Genomic DNA, 14,133 nt, shown 5'->3' on the forward strand with positions numbered 1-14,133 from the left:
AAAGTAGGCCTATTTATTTTGTGACAAAATTCTAAATGAATTTGCTGCACGTTCACCCTGAAAGAGATGAGTCATATTTTGGTTATTCTGTTGATTTAATTGTTGACTGTCAGTCAGTAAGCTGACTTGTTTCTGTATGGTATTACAGTTTTTGGGAGCAATCAGCGAAAAACAAGTTATATTGTGTTTTATAAACACTGAAAGAGCGCTTGATTGCCTGTACTTGATTTATTTAATTTAAATGATTGCTGAACATTTCTATGTTATAAGTATGTTTTGTATGATGGTTTGTGTACATTTAGGCATAACTGATTTTCTGTTGGTGTGTTTTGAATTTGTTATGTTACAATACATGGTACATTTTAAGTCAAGATTGAGGATGGGCTAAAAAGTATTTTAACTTATTCATTTGCAACTGCAAAGTAAAATAAGAATATAACAAGTGTGTGTGCATGCAACCACTCAGTGTGTGTCAGTAGAGTTGAATGATTGTTGTTATTGTGCCATTGTCAAGTGTTTCCAGTGGACACTTCACTTCAACAGGTGCAGTTTAGAGCACAGGACCGATTTTAAAGCACATATTGGTGGCATCCCAAATCGTACCCTTTCCCCTGTGGGCCCTGGTCAAAAGAGGTGTACTTTAAAGGGAATAGTGTGCCATTTGGGACTTAGTCGGAGTGCTGTGTTCCAAACCAGGTGTGTCCTTCAGGGTTGGGGCTGTTTTCATTTCAATTCAGTCAATTCAGGAAGTTAACAATTCTAATTTCAATTTTGCTCAATGATTTTCTATGAGGAAAATTTAGAGTTGGAATTTGAATTTTAGTTTACTTTCTTCAAATTGACCCAACCCTGGTGTCATAAAACCGTTAAGGTGGTTTCAAGTTAATGGGAGTAAATAAGTAAATTACAAGTAAACGATGTTCAAAAAGCTGTATGTGTGGGTAGGGCTTTGGCAGTCATGACATTTTTTCAGCAGGTTATTGTCATGCAAAATAATGTTAATTAACATGAACACTTTTACCATCTCCGGGCCTCCATGCATACAAGCGGTTGATGCGCGGCTTTGGAACATCTACATTTCATTAAAAAAAATAGTAAATCAATTTAATATACACCATCACAATAAAGCCATTTTTTATTTTAGTCAGTTCTAAAGAAATGTATTTCCGAAGAACAGAATATGACTTGGCCTACAGTATGTTATCTGGAAATGCTCCATGCCATAGGCTTGTTCATTTAGCTGACAAGATATGCTTTTAAGTGCCGTGCCATTATTTTATATTATTTTATAGTAAGAAGAATATAATTGAGCTTTGCTAAATAACGTAGAAAGGATATTTTTCCCATTCCGGAGCGAGTGCACATATGAAGTGGCTATGTTTAGCGTAAAAGTGATCATTTGAAACAGGTCCTTATGCTAGATTTTGAGTTATTTGACAACTTTAGTTGTGAATGATGCAAACCTTATGAATCAAAACATATGGCCTGCGTGATGCGACTATAGGCGATTGATGATTTGAGAGAGTCGCAAAAAAGTTTGCACGCTGTTCCTTGCCTCAGGCTGCACAGCTGTTCTTTCACCAAGTGATCATATTTTCACCCATCAGACTATTCTCAATTTAATCTTTACTAATATGTAAAATTAGTTTAGATTTAGAATGGCCCATTTATCAAATGGGCAGGGGGGAAAAGACACCATCTGTATGCACTCGAATTGCGAATGGAGGCCGGGCGCGTTCTCTCCGGTCTGTTTTTCAATGATGCCTGGTAGTCTACTTCGGTTTAAGAGCAGAGCTTCGCTTAATATGAGCCGCTCCATGCATCAACCACAGTTTGAGGAGAATGCTCTTGCTGCGCGACAGGTGATATTCCACCCAAACTCTGTATGCCATGGGTTTGCCAACCCAGTTCCTACAGCTACCCAGTGCTTCATTTGGAAAACTGAATGTAATCTGTTCGTTAACATCAATGGTAACATGTTTTCGCAACGAAACATATTTAACTAAACTGTTGACAGCCCCTCTGCACGCTCTAGAAATGAATAAAGGAGAGGGTTGAGGAGATAGAAACGCATGGTGGTGAGATATTCTGTATAGCTAAAGGTAATGTGCCACACAATTAATTATGAAAACATATGTTAGGGGAGAGCAAGGTATGTTGTCACACTTTTCACGCTGTCTAACATTTACTGGGCACAATACGTCACAATGGTATAAATGTCATAGCAAATGAAAGGACGTCTTGGGCATATATTTTGCATTCATTACATCTTCATATCTTATTTCATTCAGTACGGAGTTGTCGACCGTTAAATAGAGAGTGTGCACTTGTGACAATTTGCCCCATCAGCGGGTAAATTGTCACACTACGTCGGGTAAGTTGTCACATTGGATTATCAACAAATAATATATTGTGAAAATTGATTTTAATTTCAAATTCAAAACCAAATTCAACTTCATTAAAGAACTTAAAATAAAAAACAATCATGCCTAGAGAATCTGGCAAATCATGCCTTTCAATCAAAACTATAATGCTGTCAGAGCACACATTAATTAAGTGACAAGACCACTTCATTTTGAACTTTGAAATCGAACTTTCTCTGGCGTGCACATAAACTCAGCAAAAAAAGAAGCTTCCCTTTTTCAGGACCCTGTCTTTCAAAGACAATTCGTAAAGATTCAAATAACTTCACAGATCTTTATTGTAAAGGGTTTAAACACTGTTTCCCATGCTTGTTCAATGAACCATAAACAATTAATTAACATGCACCTGTGGAACCGGTCGTTAAGACACTAACAGCTTAGGCAATTAAGGTGACAGTTATGAAAACTTAGGACACTAAAGAGGCCTTTCTACTGACTTTGAAAAGCACAGAAAGAAAGATGCCCAGGGTCCCTGCTCATCTGCGTGAACGTGCCTTAGGCATGCTGCAAGGAGGCATGAGGACTGCAGATGTGGCCAGGGCAATAAATTGCAATGTCCGTACTGTGAGATGCCTAAGATAGCTCTACAGGGAGACAGGACGGAAAGCTGATCGTCCTCGCAGTGGCAGACCACGTATAACAATACCTGCACAGGATCGGTACATCCGAACATCACACCTGCGGGACAGGCACAGGATGGCAACAACACTGCCCGAGTTACACCACGGAACGCACAATCCTCCATCATGCTCAGACTGTCGCAATAGGCTGAGAGAGGCCGGACTGAGGGCTTGTAGGCCTGTTGTAAGGCAGGTCCTCACCAGACATCACTGGCAAACGTCGCCTATGGGCACAAACAGATACTGTTTGGCCACACCAGATACTGACTGTTACTTTTGATCCCCCCCCCCTTTGTTCAGGGACACATTATTCAATTTCTGTTAGTCAAATGTCTGTGGAACTTGTTCAGTTTATGTCTCAGTTGTTGAATCTTGTTAAGTTCATACAAATATTTACACATGTTAAGTTTGCTGAAAATAAACGCAGTTGACAGTGAGGACATTTCTTTTTTTGCTGAGTTTAGATCCACGGTAATTTTTGGAATCGGAATGGAATGAAATTCTGCAGATAACTTGCTTAAATGTTTAAAGTCTTAGCAAAACTCACTTGGTGTTTAAACACACTAATGTACAGTTTTGTAACAGCCTACATCCGTATCTGACTAATCAGACTCATCTTCAGAAACACAGTTCTGGCACACATACATTGCCTGGCCTGAGGTGCAAGCATCATGGGCCCATTTGTTGCATCTCACACACTTCACCCAAGTCTCCTTTGGAAGGCTGTTTGAAAATAGCTCCACACAGATGAGGCAGAAGTACTCTTCATCTGATGATGACTCTTCTACAATATTTCTTTTTTTTAGCTGCCTTCTTGTTCTTTGCAGATCCACATTTTGAACTGGGCAGGTCTGTGTCTGAGCTCGTGCTAGGCTGGAATAGTGCTTGGGCCTGGCAGGGTTGGAATGGTGCTGGGGCCTGGCAGGGTTGGAATGGTGCTGGGGCCTGGCAAGGCTGGAATGGTGCTGGGGCCTGGCAAGGCTGGAATGGTGCTGGGGCCTGGCAGGGCTGGAATAGTGCTGGGGCCTGGTAGGGTTGGGTTCTGAATGGGGTGATCTGTAACGTAGGATGGCGCAAACTCGTTTTCCAGAAATACATCCCTGTTGTAAGGTTGTACGCCAGCCTGAATGTTCAAGGGTGTTGCAACCAGAGGATAGGCGATTGCAACAATCCCAGGAATGTCATAAATTGAAGTTTTCTTCCTGGGATTGTTCCTCATCCAGGCATCACACATGGTGTTGAAGTGCCTCTTTAGTGGCCTGTAGACAAACCTGTCTAAGGGTTGAAGCCGATGAGAGCAATGGGATGGGAATGACAGCATAATTATGCCATCATCAGATTAGAGTAACCTTGACCACATGTGAACAGCAAGTTGACCATAGAACATGTAGTCACACAAAGTAGCTATTTGACAACTTACCTCGCTCTCCCCTACTACGCTATTCAGAATCAAATACACTATAATTGTAGGATACCAGGAAGCCGCCCAGCACAATCAATGAACCAACAGCATCGCCTAGGGCTATACGTTCTCTCTCGGACTCATGGATAGACATTTTGTAGTGTAGCTTAAGGTAACTAGTCCAACCCCTATGCATAATAATACAGTCCACACTCAAAGGGGATTACTAAATTTTGTTTAATTTGGGAGAATAGGCTAGACCAATTATGTACCAAAGACATCCTAAATCAGTTTTGTTTTATGGTTTTCTGCCATGTATAATATGCAGTAGGCTATGTATTGTGTAAGGCACAATCATAATTTTTATTCCGTTTTTTTTTCAGGCTTGGTCTTATAAGCCCTAATATGCATATGGATGTTTTGAATTAATAATCACCATAGAAAGCGATGTCCATTTCATTGTTAGGCTTTGCCACAACAACCATGTTTTCCACTCTGTTTCAACCTGCTGTTGAACTTCTTTCTTCAAATTGATCCATCACAGTGAGGTGAGTTTTAAAAGCATGACACTGTTTTGATGATAAGTGTTTGATGTGATTTTCCATTGCATTTGCATTGATATCAGAGTGGTTAGAGGGACAATAGAGCCCTGAGTACCAGGCCGTTAAGGACCTGATGGTAGTTAGTGAGTTGGGTACTACCAAAGCATGTCCAGAGTGCATAATAGGTGAATACCGTTACTCAACGGTCACGTGGAATTTTACTGCGGTCTTGACTGCTGGTGTGGCGATAATACGTCACTGCAACAGCCCTATAGTATGGAGGCCCTTCTGTGATTGGTAATGTGATGATTTTAAACTGCATCATATTAGTTTGTTATTAACAGTAATATAATAATAGTCTGGTTAAACCAGACTGACCATGGCTGTGCTCAATGGTGAACACAGCATTCACTAGGCTAATATACTAATGCTGCGTGTTAAAATCCTACACCTTCAGTGACTGACTACAAATGTTCTAGGGGTGTTCTAGCCATGTGTATTGTTATCTCCCCAACTGACCGTATTGTACTCGTCTGGCAATCTAAAAAACAAATATGGAATGTGCCAAGCAGAATGTTCATGTCTTGTTGTTTATATTTAGGCTAATATTCTAAGAGTATGTAGCAAGGGAGTGTGTGCTTGATTGTTTATAGTATCAATATTGTTCATGAAAAATACTAGTTCAATGAAGTGGTCTGTTAAGTAATTTTACAGTTAAGTCCCAGAGGTTAAATTGCTCTCACTGTGTCTTTGTTTCTCCTACCTGTACGTTGTGTGCCTAGCTCTGTTATGGCATGGCTCAAGAAATCGCAAGAACAATGGATATCTTTTTTTTCTGTCTTTTCTAAAAAACAAATTTCAAAAATCTAAACATTGTTTTCTGGGTTCCTGCACTTGTATGATTTGAGTGTGTCTGCTGTATTGTGCACTGATTTCTAAGTGACTCGAGTTCTATTGTTGTGCAAGTAGCTTTGAAAAAATGTTCAACTTTATTGATCAAGCCCTTGTATCAGTCATCACAGCGGTTTGGTGTCAAATTCAAGTCTGTCATTGCAGAGATTCATTCTGAGGAAATGGACCATAAGGATACAGCTAAAGCACTGGGAAAATGTTATATAGTAATATCACAGTATTTTAAACCAGCAGTAATTTAAAGTAGTGAAAGGATGAACAAAACCCATAGGCTTTAATGTATAAATTAGGTTTGAGGGACGACCGGTGAAATCGGCTCTGTCTGATGATTGATTCTTCAACCACTTCAAACTTGCCAGCTTGATGTCTTCTGTATCCATAGGAAAGTACAATATCACCATCTGCTGGTCTGTATCTGTCCTACAGTCGGTGTGTTTGTCTTTTGTGTCAGACTGGATTCAAACCTGGGTCTTTGTGTGCCAGAAGCTTGTGTTAGGCGTTAGCTTGGGGAACTAATGCAAGTCTTAAAAAATTCACATGCTGATAATGTGCCATTTCCAGCTCCAGGTAGATTAAGATAAGGATATTAGATTGWGGACTGCCCCGAGTGACAAAAGATACCCAGGAGTTGCACGGCTCCAATTCCACATCTGCCCTGTCAGGCCAGCTTGGAAATTTTAATTAGACTGCCTGAAGGGAGATAGACACAAACAGATTACAAGCATACAGTACACGTACAAATACTCTCCATTCCAAAATAGAGAATATAAGAGATTATATTTCACACTTCAGTGGAGTTCTCAGATGCAAAATGGAATGTTTCCATCCCCAAAATTCCCAATGATAGTGAGGTTGTTTAACTATAAGTAAGGCTTAAAGGAGGTAGGCTTGGATTTGCTTGTCCAGAAATTACAGAGAGGGTTAGACATGGAGATCCTATAATTCACCATGAATCAGAGCAGGATCTCTATGATGCTAGAGTTCTCATAATACCTTATGTGTGTAGTAGAACAGGTGTAGAGGAGAACCACTAACGTCACTCTCTGGTCTCGCTCAGATGGAGACAGCACGCTGCCCTCTCGTCCTTGCTGTGCACCACCTCAGAGCAGGTGTGAGCCCCGATCCATACGGCCCGGCTCCGGCCTGTCAGTCGTTTCAACTCGCTCGCCAACGATAGTCCTTTCCGCCGATCCTCGCGAGCTGGTCTGACACAGTCTTCACGCTGAGCTGTCTGAGGTTATTAAAGTTATGGCTAGTTACTCCAGAGAAATAACCTCAATATCGGTCATAACAAAATAGTGGGATTTGTTAGATTGAGACATTTGCTAACTGTTCTTCTGTTTGGGCTGGTCTTGCCATCCTAAACACAGCAAACATTTTTACAGAAACATATTTACAGTTACTGACAAATTAAAAACACATGGCCCATGCAGGAAATCTAATACATTTGGCAATCAACAACAACTGAAGCTTCACACAGACACACACAATCACTTATATCCTCACCTCCTTTCCCTGAGCCTGCTCCCGGAGTCTGAGAATGAATTTCCCCTGACCCCTCCACCTCCCCTGGGCCTGGAATACACACTCCTGGTCCAGGAGGGTCCTCTGGGTGGGTTTGGCAGGGAGCCTACGCCCCAGGGGCTCCTTGACCACCTCCTCTATCAGAATGTAGTCGCTGGCGTTGCCCGCAGACAGCAGGACGCTGGACTGTCTGGCTTTGCTCAGTGTCTGCGAGTGAAATGGAGATCAGGTAAAGGCATGATCTATCATTTCAACATCCTGCAACTCTGTTAAGCTAAGGGATGTAGTTAAGGAAAGGTAACCACGCCCAAATTCATAGACTGAGCTTCATAGACTGATGCAAGGAATGACAGTCCATTTGATTCTCTAATCACACTGAACATCTAAAACATCAAGAGTGTGCCTGACTCCCATATACCTGTTGGATGAGGTCATTGGCTGTGATGTGTCGGGGAGCTCTGAGGGTCATCTGTGATTGGTCAGGAGACACTCCATGTACTTCCACCAGGAAGGAATCATCCTCCAGTCCACAGCTTACCTCCATCTCTGTATCTGTCTTCCCTTCATTCACAAGCTGAAACAAAGGTGAATAGTAAACTTATAGTTAAAGGTAGTGTTTTTTTACAGACATCAATAATAGTATAATTAATAATGGCAAAGAATGTCATAACTGGTGAATTCCACACCGACATTGAAAGGAACAGGGTCAGCTGCAGTTCAGCGGCCCCAGAGCAGTTTTGGGGGTTGAACAGGTTGAGTAGAGAAAATACCAAAATTATTAGAATTCCAGACTCTGAAGCAACAAAATGGGAAAACTGTGCAATAACTTTCTTACCTATTGAAAGTTATACATTTGATCATAAGAGAACGGAACAGTGATTTTGAGTAGGTTGGAATGCACCCAAACCTTTTCTCTCGTTTTGAGGCACACTCTGCCCAGGTAGCCTTCATCAGGGTTCCAGCTCTGAATGACCCTGAGTATCTCCTCCTCAGGCCTGATGGTCCTCTGCAGGAGAGGCTTTCGAGCCTCCCCCCTCTCACCCCTACTTTCCCCCCTCTCCCGGGGCAATGCCACCCTCTCTTCCATCAGGAAGCAAGAAGAGAGGGAGAAACGAGTGGAGGAGGAGAGGGATGGATGGATCTAGGCGGGAGAGAGATTAAGCATTATATTGTTGCAGTCACTTTTCTGAAATGAATCTCGAAGATCCAGATCATCTTTACCTCTCCCCCCTCAAAAATACATTCCCATAAGAGTTTCAGATACAATGGAGTTGCCCAAATGTGTAGAATGTGGAGGTACAGCAGGTACAGTATATGGTGAAGTGAGAAGATGCAATGCTCACTCACATTGTGTAGGAGCTGGCTGGCAGTGGTCCTCTCACTCACACCCACCACTATGAAAGGCTCAGGCCCAGGGACTCCATGTACGGTGACCCTGTACTGCACAGCAGCCCTTCGCTCCTCTGTACTGAAGAGCTGGGACACACACACACACAGCATGAGTTTAGGGGTAATGCAGGGCCGAATCAAAATCCTGCAGACTAACCGAGTTGCTGTCCAGGACATTAGTAGGAAAGAATCTGCACTACACATTCACTCACTAGACACAGTCCCTATACACTTCACTCAATATACTGTACACTACACACTATACACTCACCCGTGATGCAGGCTGTGAACCTGCTGCTCCACTGTCTTCAGTTCTATGGCTGTAGATGAACAGACTAGAGACTGGCAGGGCCTCGTTGTGCTGATTCCTCAGCTGCACATGTCTGTATCCTGCCACACACACACGTTTGGAAATAATTGMCACTGTTAGTATTGGGAATAAAATGCTCTCATTTGACAACATTGTAGCGTTTTCTCCCTTCAAGTTTTTTTTTTTACCCTGCTCTCTCTTTTAAAACAAACTTTATATGGGCATAGCATTTCTACAGTTCTGTGTGAATTCAATTAGCTAATCAAATTTGAAAAGCTCTTTATTTTCGTTTTTTTCTGTAAAGTATCGGAATTATTTCAGCACAGACTGTTTTATTGGATAGCGGGAAAAATATTTAGAGAATCCGTTAGCTGAGCCAAAGCTGCCAAGCATAGGCTTGATGTGACAGAGAGACTTCATGTCTGGTCTCAGAGTAATGTGGGAACCAATGTGACAGGACTGGAGTACCAAATGTTCCTGAATGGGAAAGCACAACAGTCTCCAAATGTTCCTGAATGGGAAAGCACAACAGTCTCCAAATGTTCCTGAATGGGAAGCACAACAGTCTCCAAATGTTCCTGAATGGGAAAGCACAACAGTCTCCAAATGTTCCTGAATGGGAAAGCACAACAGTCTCCAAATGTTCCTGAATGGGAAAGCACAACAGTCTCCAAATGCGTTTTGTGCATCCCTCAAGAATGAATGAAGCAAGCCGATGATTTACAATGAAACGTTTATTTACAAAATGCCTGGTTTAACAAAAAAGTTTGCATCAAATAGAATAACAAAAAAAGAAGGGCCTGCATTAAAAACACAATTAGACACAGGGGCAAGAACATTTAGGCCACAATTTGGTAATGAGTAGTAGTCCCAAGGAGTCACAAGGTGTCAATGAACTCCCAGATCGTGGGTTGTCTGGTCTTCTCGAAAAATAACCCAAGTGACCGATACCAGGCCTTCACTACGCTGTTGGTCTTCCAGATGACTTGTTGGACAACATCGTGGTAGTTACACATTTCTAGAATAATAATATATCAACTTGTTAGACATTTTATTATTTGTCCCATTGTCATCAATGCTATGGCCTAATAATTAATAACACAAAAACAACAACATAAAAAAATATCATCTTAGCCTAATATGCCTAGGCTACTGTTTTTAACATTATACCCATGTTCAATTCTGGGGCTTTCTCTCCAGTGCAAATCCACGTCTTCTCAAAGTTCTCCAGAAAGGTGGACAGCTCCGGTACCTAAAAGAATGCAGTTTCCTTCAGCTCCTTGAAACACTTCACCACGTCAGCCGGCAGAACAAATGCGAGTGTGTAGAACATCTTGACGAGGTGGGTCGCAGGCTCTTCAGCACTTGGAACGCACAAGTATATGTGTTGCAACAACATGTTTGCTAAAAAATATAAATATAATATTAGATGGCATGTTCAATTCAAGGTGTTTTGCCCTATTTTGTAAATGGACACTTTACTAGACTGAACCAATCATTTAAATGTAGTCCTAGTTTTATTTCATGTGTAGGCCTATGGCAGCACAAATCTGAATATAGACCTACAACAATAAAACACGTTTAAACAGGCAWACAATATAATATAAAAAAACATTTATAATTAGGCTATATAAATTGTTGGTACATACCTCAGACTTATCCGTCATAACAATATAGGCTGCTGCATAAACCATTGACTCCATCATGCAGGTGGGGTGCATCCTTTCTGTGCATCCTGTGAATGGTGTGTACCTCCTGGCACAAAGATGGGATCTTCTTGAACGATCCATCTGCAAACAAATGCTTGCATGCCCGACAGAATTCTAAGTTGGGTTTCGTTGTGAAGATAAGAAATCTGTCCTGGTCCACTGTCGTGCTGGAAGAAAAGGTGTTCACGGCCTTGTTCACGCGTGGTGCTATGATAGAGCTCCGGTATGATTGACCAGGTTGGAGAGGGTTGCCGGTTCAGACAGCGCCGGGTCTCCCCCATCTGTGACTCCCAACAGGGTCAGGAAGAGTTCTAGGTTCAGTTCTAGGTTCAGTCACGTCGTTACCTGCTGCCATGCCATGGCTCTCAGGGATGCTTTCAGACAGTATCGGCGGCGCCTGCTTCTTCTTTTGCCGGTGATTCTGTAGGTCTACACACTTTTTTACATTGTGTACAGGGTTGTTTCTGACAGACTCAGACAACTGATGACTCCAAAACGCGGTGTCTGCTTTCCTCGGTCTCCAGATTCCTCTTCTTCGGGATACTCAACTCCCATTTACTGTCATGTTCCACACCTGTTGACCTGTCACCGTTCCATCCGGGTCATAGTTGTGTTCTCCTGACACGTTGGATATATTGGTCCCCTAGTCAGTGAAGACCATGGGACCTTGGCACTTGTGAGAATTATTTGATGCACATGCAGTATAAATWGTTTTTTGCAGGCTTTTGTTCCATTTTGTAGATGTAGCCATCATGTTCGATCCTGCTTTCCGGTATTGAGAGGGTCACTGCTTCAAGTGAATTGAAATTGAAAGCTCTACTCGTTTTGGGTGCCGGTACGGATGGATAGGTCAGAGAGTCTGCTCTTTTTCTATCGATTGGTTGAATGACAGTTGAGTAGTAGTAGTAGCTTGTTCTTGGAAGGATAGCTGTTGAGGAAAGGAGTGGCCTATTTGTACAAAAAAATATAATGTTTATATATAAAAAAAATTACCAACTAGGCTATTTGCAAGTCTATTGTTGGACTATCAAGGTCCCTCCAAAACGATGTGTTAATAGCTCTGAGTTTTTGCAGTTTCTGTGTCTTTGCACAAACAAAAAGGATCATTTCAAACAGAATAGTTTGTGCATGAATTAGACTCATTATAGCAGCATATAGGCCGACATTTGCATTCAACAGTAAGGCCATAAGCCTAAAGTTTGGAATGTCTGGAGTTTTAATCATGACTGCATTTTTCTACACTCATTTGGTAATTAGTATTGTTTTCATCTGAAAGGACTGTAGCTGTACCAAGCTTGGGTCTTCTAGTTTTTAATAAAAAACACAATCTTTGTGTGTGTGTGTGTCTGTGCTTAAAATGAGATTAGTCCATGGAAGATAAGTCAGAGATAGAATTCTGTAACGTGTGTGTCTCTGTGTGTGTTTTTTCAGAGTGTCTGTGTGTGTGCATACTGTACCTGTCCTGAGTGCTCTGAGTGGTATGATCCTATGAGCCGTGGTCTGGGAGCTGTTGTGTTCCACCACAGTAAACCGTAGGAAGGCCAGGTCAGCCATGAGTAGGGGGAAGTGGAAGCTCTGGTTCCATATGGGGTTCAGGGGGTTACGGTGGATGGGTTTGGTGCGGAAGTGGCACCCGTCTGCCTGCATGCCCATGATGTCTACCTCGATGTAGGGATTGCCTGCTGTGGTCCCTGGGCATACATTCTGACCAGAGATGATCTGGAAGGAATGGAAAGAGATAGAGAGGAGGAGGGAGGGCGGTAGAGAGAGACGGAGACCGAGGGAAGATGTCAATAAAAAAACGTTGTATTATATTAACTGAACAAAAAAGGAAACCAGTTGACACTGCTGCTTTCGCAAATCTCTAGCTACTTGTTGTATACTACTGTTATCATGTGATTGTATATTGAGTGGACAAAACATTATGAACACCTGCTCTTTCTATGACATGGACCAGGTGAAAGCTATGGTCCCTTATTGAAGTCACCTGTTAGATCCACTTCAATCAGTGTAGATGAAGGGGTGGAAATAGGTTAAAGAAGGATTTTTAAGCCTTGAGACAATTGAGACATGGATTGTGTATGTGTGCCATTAAGAGCGTGAATGGGCAAAACAAAAGATTGAAGTGCTTTTGAACGGCTTATGGTAGTAGATGCCAGACGCAGTGGTTTGAGTGTGTCAAGAATTGCAAAGCTGCTGGGTATTTCACACTCAACAGTTTCCCATGTGTATCAAGAATGGTCCACCGCCCAAAGGACATCCAGCCAACTTGACACAACTGTGGGAAGCACTGGAGTCAACATAGGCCAGCATTCCTGTTGAAAGTTTTCGACACCTTGTAGAGTCCATGCCCCGACAAATTGAGGCGGTTTTGACGGCAAAAGGGGTTGCAACTTAATATTAGGAAGGTGTTCCTAATGCTTTGTACGCTCAGTATATGTACAGTGCATTCAGATAGTATTCAGACCCCTTGACTTTTCCCACATTTTGCTACATTACAGCCTTCTAAAATGTATTAAATTGTATTTTTCCCCCTCATCAATCTACACACAATAATCCATAACGACAAAGGAAAAACTGAAATATCACATTTACATAAGTATTCAGACCCTTTACTCAGTACTTTGTTGAAGCACCTTTTACAGCCTCGAGTCTTCTTGGGTATGACACTACAAGCTTGGCACATCTGTATTTGGGGAGTTTCTCCAATTCTTCTCTGCAGATGCTCTCAAGCGCTGTCAGGTTGGATGGGGAGCGTTGCTGCACAGCTATTTTCAGGTCACCGGGGAGTGTTGCTGCACAGCTATTTTCAGGTCTCTCCAGAGATGTACGATCGGTTTCAAGTCCGGGCTCTGTCTGGGCAACTCAAGGACATTCAGAGACTTGTCCTGAAGCCACTCCCGCGTTGTGTTGGCTGTGTGCTTAGGGTCATTGTCCTGTTGGAAGGTGAACCTTCACCCCAGTCTGAGGCCCTGAATGCTCTGGAGCAGGTTTTCATCAAGGATCTCTCTGTACTTTTCTCTGTTCATCTTTCCCTCGATCCTGACTAGTCTCCCAGTCCCAGCCGCTAAAAAACATCCCCACAGCATGATGCTGCCACCACCATGTTTCACCATAGGGATGGTGCCAGGTTTCCTCCAGACGTGACGCTTGGAATTCAGACCAAAGAGTTCAATCTTGGGTTTCATCAGACCAGAGAATCTTGTTTCTCATGGTCTGAGAGTCTTTAGGTGCCTTTTGGCAAACTCCAAGTTGTCATGTGCCTTTTACTGAGGAGTGGCTTCCATCTGGCCACTCTACCA

The 14,133-nt window shown here is 42.3% G+C and overlaps 1 protein-coding gene across 1 annotated transcript in view; it reads right to left on the reverse strand.

The window, feature by feature from the left end:
* Window positions 1–3,878: 3,878 nt before the first annotated feature.
* The window catches only part of LOC111978664 (1-phosphatidylinositol 4,5-bisphosphate phosphodiesterase epsilon-1-like), a 46,020-nt gene continuing 35,765 nt past the window's right edge, over window positions 3,879–14,133 (reverse strand). The window contains exons 26-33 of the mRNA XM_024008861.2: window positions 12,289–12,550; window positions 9,084–9,202; window positions 8,771–8,899; window positions 8,331–8,564; window positions 7,842–7,997; window positions 7,406–7,630; window positions 6,893–7,130; window positions 3,879–6,589 (exon numbers count right to left, since the gene is read on the reverse strand). Of these exons, the coding sequence (XP_023864629.1) occupies window positions 6,936–7,130; window positions 7,406–7,630; window positions 7,842–7,997; window positions 8,331–8,564; window positions 8,771–8,899; window positions 9,084–9,202; window positions 12,289–12,550 (1,320 nt within the window). The 3' untranslated portion in view covers window positions 3,879–6,589; window positions 6,893–6,935. The remainder of the gene's footprint in view (window positions 6,590–6,892; window positions 7,131–7,405; window positions 7,631–7,841; window positions 7,998–8,330; window positions 8,565–8,770; window positions 8,900–9,083; window positions 9,203–12,288; window positions 12,551–14,133) is intronic.

Source organism: Salvelinus sp. IW2-2015, linkage group LG18 (assembly GCF_002910315.2).
Source record: "Salvelinus sp. IW2-2015 linkage group LG18, ASM291031v2, whole genome shotgun sequence".
Taxonomy (NCBI): domain Eukaryota; kingdom Metazoa; phylum Chordata; class Actinopteri; order Salmoniformes; family Salmonidae; genus Salvelinus; species Salvelinus sp. IW2-2015.